This window comes from Phyllostomus hastatus, unplaced genomic scaffold (genome assembly GCF_019186645.2).
Source record: "Phyllostomus hastatus isolate PE091 unplaced genomic scaffold, TTU_PhHast_1.1 phas_scaffold_501, whole genome shotgun sequence".
Classification (NCBI taxonomy): domain Eukaryota; kingdom Metazoa; phylum Chordata; class Mammalia; order Chiroptera; family Phyllostomidae; genus Phyllostomus; species Phyllostomus hastatus.
The window spans coordinates 4144898-4163518 of NW_025334033.1; the positions used below are offsets into that span (position 1 = coordinate 4144898).

An 18621-nucleotide genomic window follows, 5' to 3' on the forward strand; every position below is an offset into this window, starting at 1 on the left:
AATATTGAAAAACTGTTTTTAAAAAATTAATCATAAAATAACCAGTATGAGTTAATGAGAGCTTTCCTGATCACCCAATAATGTTGAAACAATGCATATATTGAAAAAAATGACACAACACTGGGGTGACACCTGACAGAATAAACCTGATTGGCTAAATAAATCGATTGCCTTTTCATTCTCATTTTCAAATGGCTCTACACCATGATGCTACTGGAAGAGAGGAGATCAGGAAAGAGACAAAGAAGAAAATAAACTAGTGTGATAAAAGCAAAAAAGAAAGTCACAGAAGTGAGGGTTGTAAATGCAGCAACAGTAAAAAAAAACGAAATAGTACAGGTGACATACCATATACAGGACACAAATGGGATGTGGTAACCAAAGTCAGAGTGAATCCTGAGTAACATGGCGATATAATGAACAAGGCAGTCACATTTCTCCAATTAATCAATGGTCCTATAACTTCTTCCGAAGATAAAAATGTAATGAGAAAAAGCTGGACATAGTAATTGAGAAAATGCTATGTAATTTTTTATATTAAAATGGTAGCTTAGTACACAATGTTCATAAATGCTTTTTAAGAATTATGTATATAATTGGATGTTCTGCAGTTGTCAGGCACTGGGGACGCCTAAAAGAAAAAAAAAGGAAATGCACCATTTTTATTCTGTGTCAGTAAATATCTCACATTAAAGAAGTAACATTCTTTTTTGCAAGAAGGAAAACGGGACTGTGAAAACCAATGAAAGACCAAAACAAGGTGAATAATAAGCTATTTACGTAGAGCAGAACATGTAAGGGCCAACACGTCCAAGCGAGAATTAGGGGTTTTGATTTTCTGTGTGAGCACATGGCAGCAAAAGCAGCAAAGCCCTAGAAGGAAGGGGTTCCTTTCAGTGTATCTGCAGGATGTTTGGATAGTATAACTTGATTCTCTTGAGGGTTACCAGCTTTTTGCTAAAAGGTCACCAAGTGTCATCTTCCGGCCCAATTCAATGATCTATTTTCAATTATGTTTATCCTAATTTTTCTGGAGAAAGGACAGCAATACTTATTCACTGCTTTGGAAACTCTCTCCTGCTGAGATTTCTGGGGCTATCAGGTTGTCCTTTCCTTTGCCAGTCCTCATTAACGCTCTCGATTCTACAGATTCTGTATCATGTATACAAATGTGGGCATGTCTCAAGATTTGGTGATAGAAGGCCAAAGATGCAGAAGACTGTTTCCAATCCTTTATATCTCAAGGATCAGACTTTTTTTGTTTTGTTTTGTTTACTTAAAGGTTTATTTTCTTCTCATTTGAGAGAAAGAGGGTAGTGGGGAGAAAGAGGGAGAAACATTGATGTGAGAAACATCGATCTACTGCCTCCTGCATGTGCCCCAACTGGGGATTGACCCCGCAGTCTGGGCATGCCCTAACTGGCAATCCAACCAGCAACCTTTTGATTACAGGACGATGCTCCAACTGAGCCACGTGGGCCAGGGCTCAAGGAGCAGACCTTTGAATCAAAGGGGCTAATCCAGATCTTTACCTATTCCACAACACAGTTACATTCTGCTGTATCGCGACAATCAATGTATGTAAAATAAAACTCTTTATCACACCCCTGCCTCATATTCCATCTTTACTTGTACTTCTGTTCCCTTGGATATTTTTGAAAAGCTTTTATTTCTCCTTTCCTTCTCTCTTAAACTTTGCATGATAAAAATTCAATTCATATTCAAACCTTTTCCCTAAGGCTTATGGACAACTATCGAATTCTTATTTTACTAGGTAATTTAATATTTGGTTATAAACTATCTTGTCTTCTTTTTGATTAATGTATATACGAGGTCTGTCCAGAAAAAGTCAAGCCATTGTTAATAAGATAACGGTTTGTGAGACATTGATATAACCTGGCAGCCAAGGAGAGTAGACTGGAATGCACACACATAAACAATGACAACTTCATTGTACTAGTCAGTGGGGATGATAGACACTACTGAGTGAGCATGTGTACTTATGGCCATCACGTTCAAAATGACTGAGTAAGTAGAGCAATGAATCTGCATCGAATTTTGCATTAAGCTTGAATTGAACATTCTTCCATGGAAACTACTCAGATGATTCAGAAGACCACAGCTATGGGCAACTGGTGACTGGCAGCTTCATCATGATAATGTGCCCGCTCAGGTGTCATGTCTCATGCAGAGATTTTTTGTGAAACATCAAATCACCCAGGTGACTCAACCCCCTATAGCCCAGATTTGGTGCCTTGCAACTTCTGGCTTTTCCCCAGACTAAAATCACCTTTGAAAGGGAAGAGATTTCAGACCATCAATGAGATTCAGGAAAACATGATGGGGTAGCTGATGGTGACTAGGAGAACTGTGTGAGGTTCCATGGGGCCTACTTTGAAGGGGACTGAGGCATCACTCTCCTGTGTACAATGTTTCTTGTATTTTGTATCTTCTTCAATAAATGTCTCTAGTTTTCATGTTACATGACTGGGTACCTTCTGGACAGACCAAGTATGATTCCCTTTTCAACTGAACTACAAATGCTTTAGAAATGTAAAAACTTTAGCATCATGTAGTGCTGTGAAAACTATAAACATTTGCAAAATTCTTAGTTACTGATCTAGGATCTGAAAAAACTCACTACTGATAAAATCATTTTTTACCCTTTTGTCTGTTATATTAGGCTGGCAAAAAAGTCAGCATGGTTTCTTCTGTAAAATAAAAGAAAGAGTTTTCATTTTCACCAATAACTTTATTCATTTGGATATTTTGAGTAGGTTGGCTATCTCCCATGTGGTATAACATTGACTGTTTTCAATTAATGTCTCAATTTGATTGCTATCAACTTCAACTGGTCTATCTGACCATAGAGCATTGTCCAGCAAGAAATCTTCAGCAAGAAACTTTGCAAACCACTTTTGACACATTCAATCAGTCACAGTACCTTCTTAATACACAGCACAAATCTTTTTTGTGTGTTTCAGTTCCACTTTTATCTTTCTTGAAATAATAAAGCATAATTTGGCAAAATATTACATATTTTCTTCCATCTTCAATATTAAAAAGGCTACACAAAAATTCACCAATTTTGATAATCTTTTTTAAATGCATGTTGATATAACAGCTGTTACAATATGAACTAACAAAACTGTTTTGAATGAAGTTAAAGACAACTAAGTGCTACTAGAGCCATCTTACGGAAAAAAACAAATGAACTTTTTGGTCAACCCAATAGTATTATATATACAGAACCAATTTCAGTGATTGTCTCTTGAAATCACTGTGAATCTTAGGTTTACTCACCTTGTCCTCCAAGTGCAATTCTAAAAAGCGCAGGTAAGCCACAGGTGCAAATGCATCTGCTGAATGTATGACTACTTCTGATGAATCTCTGAAATACAAAAATTTTATAATGCATTTATTTACTACATAAACTGTGTCAAATCACTACAGCTATGACTGGAGGAGACCCAAAAATCCTCATTTTCTCATTTTGTATTTATTTCCACTAGTATACAACATTTAGTAATTAACACCAATTTTTAATAATCTGATATTTAATTGGGAGAAGGATCAAGGATACTAAACTTTCAAAAAAAGGTAAAAAACTTTTCATTTTTATGAGGACACATAGTTTAACTTGCAGGTTCACTCAAAGCTCAACAATTTTGAGGCTTAAAACTCCTATTCAATTTCATTTTTAAAAATTTGCTTGGTATGGGCTAACCATTAAACAATAGTGCTTTATCTTCATTTTTCTTTTCATTTTCAAGAGGTAATTCATTTAGTGTTTCACACAAAATCTCAATTATCCTTTACAAAAGCAGTACTGGTGATGGTTTTAAGCTCTAGGTGAACTCTTCACACTGCAATATCATTGCTGTTAAAACTGATTGCCTGACACAGTAATTACCACATTCAGGTAAAATGGTATGAACTGCTTGCTGGCACCATATGGATACATGCAAATTAACCTAACTTTTATCAAAGATCCCCTGTAAAGCACATATGAATCACTAAGATTATGTGTGAATGTCTAATAACTAATTATTTTTATTGTTATTTATTAAGAAAGCAATAGTGTTTTGCATTTTAACTGAAATTTAAAAATAGAAATTCCTCATATTTCTTAAATGTCTTGGAAACTAGCTCCATTGTTTATATTAACACGTAGTTGGCTTTCTACCCATTGTAGTACAGTAAAATATATTATTACTTTATTTGATTCTTTGCCACTAACATAAGATGTTTTTTGAATCCCTTTATGAAATGCAGTTATTTAGTGGCAATGGAAGAAAATTCCAAATATTTGACTCCAAAATACTAACTTTTCATGGCAAAACCTGTTTACTTTCCCCTTAACAGACCAGAAGTAAAAAGAAAATGTTTCATGATAATAAAAAAGTCAACTACCATCATAAACTGTTAGTATCAAATATGCACCTTGTTAGTGCTTAGGAAAATAAAATAAAAAAGGCTTCTATGAAATTAAAAGGAAGACAACTGATAATATAATTGATATAGAATCAGTCAAGAGTCATGATACTAACACACAGATATAACTTGCCTTCATAGGCTACGTCAACCAAAGGTGGCCTCCAGGTGTGATGTGCAGCAGGAAGAAGGGAAAATAAAGAGAAGCCCCTTGTTTTCTGCTACCAGCTCTCCCGGCATGACCCCTCTTGGTCTGGGAGCCCCAGTCTTGCTGTTTCTCCAATTACCCCACAGCTGCCTGTCCTGGTCCCATCTTGGCTCATCAATTAGGTTCAAATTCCAATTCCTATGTACGATCTCACTCTTACACTAAATTTCGATCTTTCTGCTCCTGATCTTAGCCTTGGAAACTGACCTTGAGCCTTAATTATACCTAATCTAGGCAGCGTGGTTTTGATATCCTTGATAATGGAGTGCCCCAAAAGTATAATTAATTCAACCAATGCTATATCAGTAGAAAGCATTTCAGGCCTTTCCTATCTCCACTAGAAACAGAAGGTTGATAGCAAATAGCTCACTTAATTGATGTAAATACTCCATTCTAAATCAAGGTTTTTATCCACAGAAAATATATAACATTCTGAGCACTAAACAAAGAGGAATACTCTTTTTATGGATACTATTAAATCCACAATCTCTAGTTGACCAACACCAGTTCACTCACTAGACAAAGCCAGAGTCATCTGGGAGAGTCTAGCTCTTAAAAGAACTTTTTTTTTGTTTTTGTAGATTCAAACAGAATAATGCCATTATTGCTCTTTTCTCTTTCATAAACTATCATCTGAAATTCAACTTTCAAGGATCTCTGGTTTCTGTCTGTTTCACGTATTTCCCTGAAACATAAGAGCAGAATCTGCTGGGATATCCTTAGAGTAACCCAGAAAATTAATATCAATTATGCCACAACAAAAATGTTTTCCAGTTGGCTACCCTCCTCCTCTTTCCCTGTCAGTACAAGTAACAAGCGTACTCACTACCTCTTCTACAACCAAGGCTTCTCTGTAGCCCAGAGCTGGCCTGTGTTCCCTTTCACTGATGTGCTAGCCCACCCCTAGCTACACTTTCAAAAGGGAAGCCAAGTCAGGTCTATGTCTCTCTTCTCTGATGCCATGCTCCCAAGGTGTAAGGTCAGGCTCTATTCCTCACCTCAAAACAAACAAACAAACAAACAAACACACTGATATTATCTTTTGAGACTCAGCCATGGTCTTGATTTCTCCCTCTTCTCTAAAAAGGCACCTGCACACAGATATTCCCTGTGGACTCACATCCTCACAGACATCTCCAGTGTCATCGGTGGGAAGCTGTCCCTGGCATCCTCAGACAGGGCCAGTTTGCTCCTCGATGTGCCTTGGTACTGTATTTATAGCCCTTCACAACAAATCCACTATATAATTATGCCTTTGTTTACATATCTTCCTTCTTAGAGAGAGACCAAGTGTTGCTGATTTTTGTTTGCCTGCCCGCCCACCCCATATCTTCCACTGGCTTAGTACAGAGTACATGGCCTGGTATTTATTAGACCTTTGTTAAATAAACCAATAGATGTATAATTAAGTTTGTTGAGTATTTTCACATTTACACACTATCTATTGAAACTATCACAAACCAACACTGGTTTTCCATCACTTATCTTCGCATAAATACATACTTTTTCCTACATGCATACTGTAAGTATAACATTTACATGAAAAATCCACACATATATACCATAACACCATATAGCATCTCTAGCATCATAATAAAAGTAAAGTTTTATAGATCTGAAAACTCAGATACAAGAATAGTGTGTAAATTTAAATAAACTCCCAGGTGATAAAGAATAGATGTGAGAAGGCAGTAAAGAAAGTACTCCACTTCCTGTTCTTACTGTTAATGTCCCATTACCATGCTCTGTGCTGAGTTATATCTTACATGGGTAGAAAATAGGAATAGGAATAGAAAAATGAGCACATGATCTTTTAAAATAGAATTTCATCCTTCCTTTCTTACTCTCCCTCTCCCCATTATTCCATCCAACCTTCCATCCATTCATCCATCCATATGTAGTAACTCTGCAGCAGTAGTATAGTAATATTGACAACTCAAATGGAAACGTGTCGTATCGAATACTGATGTTAAAACCTTGTGTTCATTAACAAAGAGAAGAAAAGTATCATTTTTATTAATACATTAGGATTTTAGTTCTTCTGAGATATTATATATTTAAAGTATGGAGGAATAAAAAAGGTTATTTAGTTGAGGACCTACAGTTGTTCACTTCTCTTACAGGCCAGACTATAATTCTTTGCAGCAAGGATCTTCAGGAAAAACCTCATTTTTTCTGATCTAAAAATTTGTATCTACAGGAGAGTAATCACATACTAATTGATATGAAAAGTGGATTTATAAATGTTCTAGTTAAAATTTCAAAAAAAATTACTTCAAAAGACTGCTATACCAATCTTTCCTACAAGATTATAAAAACATTAATTGGAATTTGAGGCAAAATGTATCTCATAACAAACTGATAGAACCACACTGATTTCTCTAAATTTCTTCATTATCATAAAAGAGTCAATTTGTGTTTAAAAAAATCCCTGATTATAATTAATTCATTTTTGCATGTAAACATTTATTTTTTATAGGTGATCTTCCCCTTTTTATAAAAAATTTGAATCAGACACTTGTAATGGAATTCCTGATAATCAATTAGTTGTATGCTAACTATATTACATCAAATATAACAGAAAAATTTGTTAAATTTGTTCCAACAGTAAATCCTGAGTTACAGGATCCAGTATTATTAATGGACAATTGTTAACTAATAGTTATAGGGACTAAATTAAATCTTTTAATAGTACAATATGGAAAATTATCTCTAAATAAAATAACCAATTTACATTCAGTTTTAGAATGTGCAATGCATATTCAGTCATATCACCACATTTATCAGCAGGTATGATATGGACATTTTCTATTTTAAAGAGGAGCAAAGGTTTTGTATATAGTAGGTGGCATCCTTTTTCTTTTTAAACTAGGATATGTTCCAACTTAACCCTCTAGTTATAGCCTAAAACAGGAATACATAAAAGTGATATAGGATATATAAAAATAAATAACAATAAACGTAAAGCTAATTCAACAATATTTAACAAACACGTGTTAGTGCCAACTGTGTGCTGTGCGAGTTCAGGTATGGGAACAAGCGCTGAGGCAACGGCAGCCCTTAAGAGTGGCAGGATTTAGCAAAGTGGGGAGAAGTGGGAAGGAAATCTACGGAAAAGGAATGAAGTAAAACAGTAATGAAGCTGAGGTGAGGCAGAGCCTTTGAAGAAAAAAGCAAAGAAGATGCGTAAGCATTAGAATCGAATTACTGACTGACAAATGAGTAAGAATGCAAAGACAGAGCTTGTCCTGGTGCTCTCTAGGTCCACAGCTGTATGTTGCACTCACCACGTGTTGCTGATTTGCCCGACCATTCTCGCAGGAAGAACTGAGCAGGGTGGCATCTTGCACAGTCCCACCCACACAAGGCGCCTCAGTAACTGAACATTCAGATGAACTGAATAGCTCATTTTGGCACTAGAGAGTTCTAATACCCCTCACCTGACACCTGTTCTCTTTACTAGCACGACCAATTCCCCTCATGCCATTGTGTCAGTCAGGCTTAGTTTTTCTTGTCTACAAAAGGAGGTGAACAATATGCATTTTCCAGGTCTCAAGTACTATGATAAATGGACATTCTGGTAATGTAGTGTAAAGAAGCGCATGCCTCACAATTCTAGGTTAACCTCAAAGTCTTCTGGGTACTCTAGGACCTCACCTTGTCAAGTAAACAAGAAAAGCATTATTCTTTGGCATTTTTTCTATCATTTTTTCTAAGCTGCAATAATAAGTCCCATATTAATAAGTAAATATATTGCAAGTTTGCAATTAGATTGTAATTTCATCCTTGCATGCCAATGCTTTTCTTGAATAACCAGAGTATTATTTCATAGAAAAAACACCTGTGCACAGTTCATTCATGAACTGTTTTGTGGTCATCATGGCCTGAGAAATATGTTCCATTTATGAACTTATTCATGTGACTCCTACCCTTCAGTGTCTTGTAGCATAACATATACAGATATGTCTTCCTTCCACCCTTGGGCGGCAGGAACTGACTGAACACCAGTGGCACCCAGAAGAAAGCCTTAGACATAATAGGTACTTGATAAATATTTGTCAAATAAAGTATTATTGTGTTGATAATTACTAATGGAAAAAAGTTAGGAAAAAAATGAAAGAAGCAAGAGTGACTGAATATTGCATATGGTAATAAAAATGTCTTAGCCATGTTTCACTAGATAAATACAATTTTTAGAAAATTCACTTAAAGTTGTCAATTTTCTTAGATCTCTCCTTCCTTCATTATTATTATGTACAAAGAAGTCTCCTCTTAGTGTTGAAAATATTAAAGTTGTCTGTTCAATACAGAACTCTAACCTTTCATTAGATGAGTTTCTGAAATCAAGCCTAATTCTATCAGTCTTTTCCAAGCAGCAGAAGAGTGTAGGAAAAGCAGACAAAATGCTCTCAGCATATGAGAAGAGTGACACAAATGAGAGTACAGATGATAATGCAACAAACTGGAGAAAGTTTGTTTTTCGTTACACTAATTTTAACAATTTATAGCAAAGAAATCACACTGCTCACCAAAAACTGAATTCACTTAAAAACAAAATTTGTTTCCAAAAACAACCCGAATAATTGGAGAGAAATGTTTAATGTTACCATTCTATGTTGTTGAAGCCAAGCAAAAGGAGAAAGAGGATGAAGTCAATGGGACCCACAGACTGCCGATGTGGCTGTTTATCAAATGTAGCTGTAATGAAAGGTAAATAATACAGGCAATTCACACTTCATGAGAGGATAAAAGTGTCAGTGTGTAGGTACCAGTTTTACTGCAGGCCGTAATCAGCAAGTAAACGAAAGTGCAATGTCTAAAAAGTTTATAGCCTTCTATGAAGGCCTCATCTTGTCAGGTATTGATTTAGATACACCGGCGACTTCCCTGGTATTAAACAAATTGAGTGTTTGTGAACTTAGAGGACATGTTCTATTTCTCCCAACAAAAGTTGCCTCAAGCTTAACGTTAAGTTGCTTCCAACACTTACATTTAATGAAAGAAAATGTTGAAAAGATATCTTACACAATTATTTTTTTCTTAAAGAGAGGGCAATCCAAAGTGAATGTTTCATATTCTCCACCTTCGCCACAAACATGGACTCCGTATTTCTTGGAAAGCTGAAAATAAAAATAAGAAAAAGAAGCAGTAAAACTAAAATTAGAGAGCAATGATGCTCAATTAACATACTATTTTGTCTGAAAAACATCCATGTAAGAAACCTTAATTTCAAAATAGATTTGCAAGCTACAGGAAAATAACTTTCTATTTCTACTTTAAAAATGCATTTAAAGCCATGTGAAAAATGTTATCATAAAGCTTAGGATTTTTAATAACTCCAAATCCTTAGAAAAATGTGAGCAACCAACATTTTCATGTGTAAATGAAAAACTTGAAGAATCCTATAAATTTGAGGAATATACTGGCTTTAGATTTAAAGGGAGGCTGAGAAGGACAGGTACTAGGTCATTATGTAGTAAATGAGAATATACGCAGCCAAACTGTGCTCTCCTCCTGCCCTTTGACCTAGATGTAGAAGGGAAAAAAATATGTTGTGTTTAGAGTATTTTTTCAGAAACACAGAGAAAGCAATCGAAGGCCTTTCCTAGACCTGTGAACGAGAGAAGCCACAAACACGGTTATTACGCTTAAGGTTATTGTTAGTAGTAGGGTTCCAAAGGTACTGAGAACTAGTGAAGTTCTTGTGTGCAGCTTTAGAAAGACCCAACTCCAAAAAAAGTTGGAGCTTATACCGTCATCTTATTAAACCTGAAGTGAAAAACACAAACAAGCAAGCAAAAAAACCAAAACCCTATGATTTATATTAAATATAAGCTATATTATTTAAATGATCCTGAAACTGACGGTAAACTAATCTCCTAGTTGGCTGACACATGGCTGAAACTAGTGTTTGGGGGCGCTCACTAGCTGTGTCGGACTCTCACTGCTCCTGTGTCGGGGCTTTATCACTATGATTCCCTTTCCTTCATTCTGAATTTCACACCTTTCTCTGCTTATAGCCTCTCCTGGCCCCAAGTCCAGGTAGCCCAAAGGAAGAGTGACTCCGCTGATGTTCCCTGTTGCTGCCAGTGCTGGGACGGTGGCCCCAGTCTTCAGTTTTACCTGCATACTCACGCACTTATGCATTTGGTTATCTGAATCCATCACATTTCAACTACTGCCTATGTGCCTTTAGGGATTTAAAGCATGGGTATGAGAATTCTCCTGTTTCCTCCAAGGGTCAGCAGTAATATGAATGACACCGTAAAGCCATGGGGCAAGGGAAGTGAGGGAAGGAAAACTTTTGTAAATGCCCTCAGAGGAGCAAAGTAAATAAATTTTCACCGTGCTGGGTCATGAAGCAGAGAATCGGCAAGGCAGAATCATGGCAGTTGGTTCTTATGGGAGCAGATAACAGGAACATTAGTTTCCCCTGTAACTACTGTTAAGATAAGCTTTTTAAAAAACATTTTGAACAGATGTGAATGACTAGGGTCATTTCATGGCTTATAAGAATGTCTGAGAGTCTGAGCACGGAAAAAGTAAATTCATAGTAAATGACAAGAAAATTACTTATGTGGTACTATTTTTTCTGACACATTTATATAGATAAATATTCCATTCATAATAACCCAATTTGAATGCTACTGATGATTAAACTGAAAAGGTTAAGGGCATCGTGATTTCCTTGCTTAATTGTTTACCCCTTTAAAAGATGGTAATAATCATAACTGTAAGACGTTGTAATTAAATCAAGATTTTTCTTCTTTTAAACCTGCCTTATTTATCCATTAGTCATCTTAAAATTGAAAAAGAAGGAAAATGAAGTCGCACTTCACCCTCATCCTGCCCCCCACTACCTAGAGAAAACTGTGAGGTTCATAAAATCCACCTCAATTACACGCTGCATCTATTCATTCACAGCACTTATTCAAGAGGTGTTTACTGAATATCTATTGTAGGTTTGGCATTGTTTTAAGTGCTGGGGTTAGCAATGGCAGCGACCATAAATTATGCATAAAACAGCCTACTATCTGGAGATATAGACAGAAAGTTAAACTAGCAGTTACAAAAAAGGGTAGTGATAGCTTTGATGGATGCAGGAGATGCAGTGGAATATAAAGCAGGAGAACTAACTAGAAGGAACTCAAAAGACTTCTCAGACTGAGTAAAAACTTAAGCTGAAATCTGGAGGATGAGGAACAGGAATGGCTAGAGGGAGTGAGGGAGGGACAGAGGGAAAGAGAGAAGATGGGAGAGAAGGAAAAACTGTTCCAGAAGGGACAGCGTATGTTAAGTCCCAGAGCACGTGATGGGTCCTAGAAACTGAAATAAGTTTGGCATAGGTGGAGCATCACTAGAGCAGTAACAATGAGAGGAGGCTGAAAACTGGAAAGAAAACATCTTATGGGGCTTCATAAGCCATACTAAGTCATTATCCTAATGTCAATGAGAACCCATGGACAGGTTTTAAGAAGAAAACCTGATTTCATTGGTCTTTTAGAAACACTCTGCACAATGAAGAATGGGCTGGTGGCGGAGTAAGTCAAGAAGCAGAAAGAACTGAGAAGTTGCTGGAGAAATCTAGGCAGGAGGTGAAGATTTCCCGAACTGGGGAAGTAGCAGTGAGGATGGAGAGGAGAGGGCAGATGTATTGAGAGAAAGGTTTTTTGGAGGCTGAAATGATTTCTTGAATAGAGAAGTGAGAAAAGCTTAAACAAAGAGAAAAGAGGAAAATTCCCAGCTGGATGGATGCTGGTTCAGTCTGCTGGTATCTCAGCACAAGTGGCAGTTTGCTGGACCAATGCCCTTATCCTTTTCAAACTTTATGTGGCACGTGACACCACTGACGTCTCGAATCTTTGCAATTACTTCCTCAGGCTTCCAGATACTAAATTTTCTAAACTATTGTTATCCTTCTCTGACTCCTCTCCCTCATACTGCTCCTAAATTATAAATATCCCTCATAACCGCCTCTGTAAGATGTTCCTCTCTCTCAGTTTGCTCCCTCGGACAGTTCGTGCGCTCTGAGGCTTCACGCGCCACCTTTGTGCTATTCTGCTGCTGCTAACACTAATGTCACTACTACTTAAAGACTATTTGCTTTACGCCTTAAAGTGGAGAAAATGATCCTCAAAGTGACTTTTAATAATAAAAAATCATATAGGCTCTGAAATCAGATAGATTTAAAGAATAAATTCCAGTTCTGCTACTTCCCAGTGACATGACTTTGGGAAAGTAACTTATGGTACCCTCTAAGTGATTCCTCATCCATAAGATGTAAACATTAATTGTAGCAACCTCTCTTTTTATAAGATGATTAAGCAAAATCATACATAAAAAAGCATTTAGCACAGACTATGGCACTCAGTAAGCACCTCATAAATATACAGCTTAACTGTGAAAAGGGAAAATGCATATTGTGGTGACTCACAGTGACAGCAGCATTGCATAAATGGTTACAAGCAGTAGTTTTGGAGACAGACAGTCATTGGTTAAGCTCCTCTGTCACTTTCTAGCTGTGTGATCTTAGGCCATACAAACTACCTGAGCTTCGGATTGCTGATCTGTGAAATGGAGATGGTGTAGGACCTACTTCACAGGAAAGCCTAATGTGCTGTCCAGCCCACAATAAATAAGAAAATAGCTACTAATTTTATTTTTCCCTTTTTCAGAGAGGAGAACTAGACTGATTTGCAAAAGTTATGTCATTTAGAACTAGACAAAAGCAGAATTTAAAGTCATGTCCTGACTCTCTACAGAATGATGATAGATAACAAACCTTAAGTCTCTTAAATGTGCTCCAATGTCATAGTTTAAAAACATATGCCTTTGGTTTATGTTATCATTTAAAACTCAGTATGTTTAAACCCAAGCTTATCTGTTCCCTCTACAAATATATGTGCTTCTAATCTCAGAGTCATTATGCATAGACTAATCTTTTGATTCTTTCTTTCCCAGCTTCTGATAATTTGGTGCTAATTTCTTTTTAATCCTTTCATCAAAATCTTTCAGTTGTGTTCTCTATCCCTACTGTCAGTGACCTCATACCCTAAGCCCTCACATCTGTTTCCTGTGACAGCATTTTTCACTCATTTTTCTTTCCAGTTTCTTCTCCCAAATCCATGAATACCGCAGCCAGACTAAATTTCCTGAGGTATATTTTAATAATATAAATCCCTGCTGTTAAGCCTTCTCTATCTTTTTATTTCCTACCCCAAATCACCTGGCCCATCTCTAAAGGCCCATTAGGACTGGGTCCTAAATTCCCACCTTACATGTTTCTTATTAATCTACCAACACTAGTTCTTCATTTCTTTTACACCAAGTTCCTCATAGTCCCTGCATGTCTTCTTGCCAAGGTATCTTCATTCAAACTGATTCACTTTGTTGCCATCACGCATGTGAATTTCACCCAATCCTTCAAACCAGTTTAAGCGCTACCCTTTCCGTGACATCACTCATAGCTACTCCAGGTTCTGTGGCCATCTTGCACCTTCCCCCGATTTGCTAGACTCTACATTCCATGAAAAATTCAAAATCTTTGGCTTATTTTGTACTCCTTATAGCAATTACCATAGAACTGAGAACATAAGAAATCCTTACCAGTACTTATCATTCAATTCAATTGGTACCACACGAGACTGCTAATTAAGAGTTCATCTCCAACACACACTCAGGAAAATGTGAGGGACCTGTTCAAAGGCGTATTGGAACGGCCGCTAACCATGGAGGACCTCCACTTCTTCCCTTCACTGGTACCAGTCGGTGGGCACTGCTGCAGGTCAGACTCCATAAGTACACCTTTCAGAACTTTACTCCCTTCCTTTACAACCTTCTGCTTTACTTCATTGTTTAGATAATTATTTCATATCTTCAACAGTCAAAATCTTTTGCCATTTGGCTTCCATCTCCTTTTTCAGCTTCTTTAACCAGTTTTCAAAATATGTTACAATCTGGCCAGTTAACAACTCTACTCACCTTTTAAGTCCAGTATGGCTGTCAGTTTACCTCAAAATTACTAAGCATTCTCTCAACAACATGTGATTTTTTTCTTTGAAATTCTATGGCACATCTTTTTTGCTTTTCTTAAGAGTACATTTTATAATAGTTACTGGACATCTCAACTATATTCAAAATACTCTATGTTAGAGTAGGCAGAGTCGGCAGAGATGTTCTGCCTACTCCTGACTCTCAAGGTCAGTTAAAGTGTTCCTTCCCATAAAGTCGGCACTGTAGAGCAAGGCTTAAAATTCTGTCTCTCTCACCCACAATATCAAATCAACTTTGGTGAAGTTCTCATTCTCTTTTGCTTTTTGTTTAAGTGATAGTTACATGGGGCTGCTAATTGTGCTTTTGTCAGACCATAAGGAAGGAAAGTTAACTCATGTAGAACAGAGCTGGAAACAAATCTTTAAGCTTGAAATCTACATTACACTTATCCTGGTTTAGCTCTTGTAGCACCCAGCGAAGTTGTATACTCATTAAGCAGTCAACACACATCTGCTAACCACTGACTCGGACTAGAAGTCAGATTCCAGTTCTATGAGAACAGTCCTGGACAAGCAACCAAATCTATACATTCATTATTTTTTACATAATACGGTTTCACTCTTCCATCTGACAGACAATTTTTACTTAGGTTAAGAAACCTCTTTTTTAAATTATTTATTTTTAGAGTTTGGGGAAGGAAGGGAGAAAGAGAGGGAGAGAAACATCGATTCGTTTGTCTCTGGCACATGTGGCAACTGAGAATGGAACATACAACCCAGGCATGTGCCGTGACCAGGAACTGAACCAGTGACCTTTCACTTTGCAGGATGACATCTAACCAACTGAACCCAATCAATCTGGGCTATATTAAGAAACCTCTTGCCCTGGCTCAGAGGAACGAGCATTGGCCTGACAACCAAAAGGTTTCAGGTTCGATTCCCAGTCAGGGCACATGCCTGGGTTGTGGGCCAGGTCCCCAGTTGGGGGCGTGAGAGAGGCAACTGGTTGATGTTTCTCTCCCTCTCTTTCTCCTTTCCTTCCCCTTCCTCTAAAACTAAATAAATACAATCTTTAAAGAAAAGAAAGAAATCAGACCTACTTCCTCCCCCTACCTTTCCATTAAAGAAAAAAAAGAAATTTCTTGATTAAAGAGTAGCTACTGCTGGTAAAGACGGTGGACTGAATCCACCCATTTACTCTCATTCCCTTCTAAAACCTTACTGGAAAGTGTCATAAAAAGGCATAAACTCACACAGATGGAGAACAAAAGAGAGAATGTGACAGAATCAACCCATTTAGCAGAACAAGGTCCACTGAGTCCTAGGCTAACAGCGGAGAATGCAGAGGACCAACGCAACTGACACAGTAGAATAACTCCTTCCTCTAAAACAACAGGGTGAGGAATTGGCAACATTAGGTATGTCAAGAAGTGAAGGGGGAATGAAAAGGGCACCCGAGTAAGAAGGATTGATTGGCAGTCTGTTTAACAAGCAGAAAGATCCTTAAATCCCTTCCCTCTTGACTGGCAACTGCCTCCCTTCCACCTGACAGAACATGGGAGGTTTGTTCTCCACATAAGAATTGGCCTGAGAAAACTGAGACACACGTGAGGGGAGAGGCACTACACCACAATAAGAATAGAGGGATTCAATTAATGTATGTGCACGAGATTTTGAGAACCCTACCCATTTTCCCTGCTCAACTCCAAGAAAATGCAACATGACTTCACTTCAACATGAGACTAGAGAAACCTTTTTTGGGGGGAATCTAACCAGCTCAAATAAAATGAAAGACCTAGCTTTACCTCCCTAGTGAAACTCAAGGTCAAAAAGCCCCATCCACACACCTGTGCTTAATATAAAGATGTTAAGCCAGGCTCTTAAATATGAGCAGAACACCAAAGATTAGCAAAAAAGGAAAAATCCCTAAAATGAAAGCTAGAGACCAAAACAAGCAATACAAAAAACAGACTATGCAGGGGAGAAGAAAAAACAAAAACAGAAAATAAAAAAAACAGAAACAAAAAGATATTACCTTATTATAAGGATAAAGCATTATACATTTTAAAAGACATTCAGACAATAAAAACTGAGCTTTTAGAAATTAAAAATATGATAGGAAAAAACCTCATTTGAAAAGTTTGAAGGTAAAATTAAGAAATTCTCCCAGAAAGGGCAAAAATGAATTAGATAAAAATTAGGAAAAAAGTGGGAAGTTAGAGTAGGGGTGTTAAACTCATTTTCACCAGGGGCCACGTCAGCCCCGTGGTTGCCTTCAAAGGGCTGAAATAATTTTAGGACTGTATAAGTGTAACTACTCCTTAACTAGGGGCAAGAAGTTCTACATTTGGCCTTGGAAGGCAACCACGAGGCTGATGTGGCCCTGGGTGAAAATGAGTTTGATACCCCCGAATTAGAGGATAATGGAGGGCAGATAAATGCCAGTGAATTAATTCAAGAAAATTTCCCAGAACTAATATTTTCAAACGGAAAATTCTACCTATCCCAGCACAATGGATATAAACACACACCCAAGTCACACAGCACATAAGATTTTACAATTCTAGGGGCAAAAGAAATAGCTTACATACTCTCAGGGAGGAGATGGAGAAAGAAATAATTAAGGTCACACATGAACAGTCAGGAATGAGAATGACTTTGGGCTTCTCAACAGCATACCAATCTGTCAGGAAATAAAACACTACTATTAAGATCCAGAAGGAAAATATTAAAAAATGGAATCCTATGACCTGCTAAATAAAGAACCAATTAAATGTAATAAAAGAATATAGACAAGTATAGATATGCACAGTGTCTCAAAAATTTACCTCCCATAGATCCTCCCTTAAGTTTTTTCTAGAGAATGTGCTTTACAAAAATAAGAATAAACAAAGAAAAGAAAGGCACTGGATCCAGGAGACAAGGGCTCCAACACAGAAAAAAGGTAAAGGGATCTGCAGAACTCTGGTGAGATGCCAGAATGACAGCCTTGTCACTGGCATGGATGGAAACTGGTCCCGAGTACACCAGGCCAGATGGCCCCAGAAAAGGCTTCCACAGGGAGAGGAAACCGAAAAAAAATTAATATGATTGAACATCTGCATGAAAGTTTAGAAAACTGGCCATGAATATAGCATTGAATTAGTGATAAGTATATAGAATACAAAATAAATGGAGAAAGCAATTATTAGCTCAAAGGAAAAAAATAAAAAGTTGTACAGGAAAGGTTTCTTACCAGAGTGTATCACATAACTCAGCAGTGAATGAGGTTCCACAGTCTGGTAATGTAAACACTGACCACAGACCTAACTGGAAGTGCAATGTGATCGTGCGGGAAGATGGGAGGAGGGGGAGAGGAACAAGTGTGAGGGAGGCAAAGGGAGTACAGATGGCTAAATCTGAGTGTTCTAGAGTGGGAAGTCAGCAAATATGGCTAAAACTTGGGGGGGGGGGGTCCATGACATTCTAATTAAGGCAAACACATAATTTGGAGACATGGAGGTAAATATCAAAATAATCAGCTTTGAGAGATGAAAGTCCAGTGTTTTAATGGAAGAGGAAGTCCAATGTTTGAGAGGAAGAAAAGACTTGTTTCTGCACCAAAATTTGAAGAACTAGCTTCAAGTATGAATTTTGGAAAAAGACTGTAAAATACCACAAAAATAGGAATGCTCAAACATTTAAAGAAACAGTCTTAAATCTTTAAAATGTGATACAGCTTGTTAATTAAAATTCATCTCCTTTCCTGCACAATATAAAAATAATCCAAGAGAGGAAAACACAAAAAAATAAATAGAATCCATTGTTCATTTATCAGATGATAATTTTAGGAACATGCAGAAGTTTAAGAAGCAATGGCTACAATTATTCCATAGTTAATTTAGTTTAATAAATGTACTAAGCTTTAAAGTTGTTGTACATTTTGACCCAGAAATAACATTATTAGGGATTTACCTAAAGAAAATAATGATCAGAAGTATACATAAA

At 37.1% G+C, this 18621-nt stretch overlaps 1 protein-coding gene across 1 annotated transcript in view; it reads right to left on the minus strand.

Annotated features, from left to right (window-relative positions):
- Window positions 1-509: 509 nt before the first annotated feature.
- DPH6 (diphthamine biosynthesis 6) overlaps window positions 510-18621 on the minus strand; it is a 166214-nt gene continuing 148102 nt past the window's right edge. Inside the window, exons 7-9 of the mRNA XM_045823522.1 lie at window positions 9668-9762; window positions 3304-3391; window positions 510-631 (exon numbers count right to left, since the gene is read on the minus strand). Of these exons, the coding sequence (XP_045679478.1) occupies window positions 578-631; window positions 3304-3391; window positions 9668-9762 (237 nt within the window). The 3' untranslated portion in view covers window positions 510-577. The remainder of the gene's footprint in view (window positions 632-3303; window positions 3392-9667; window positions 9763-18621) is intronic.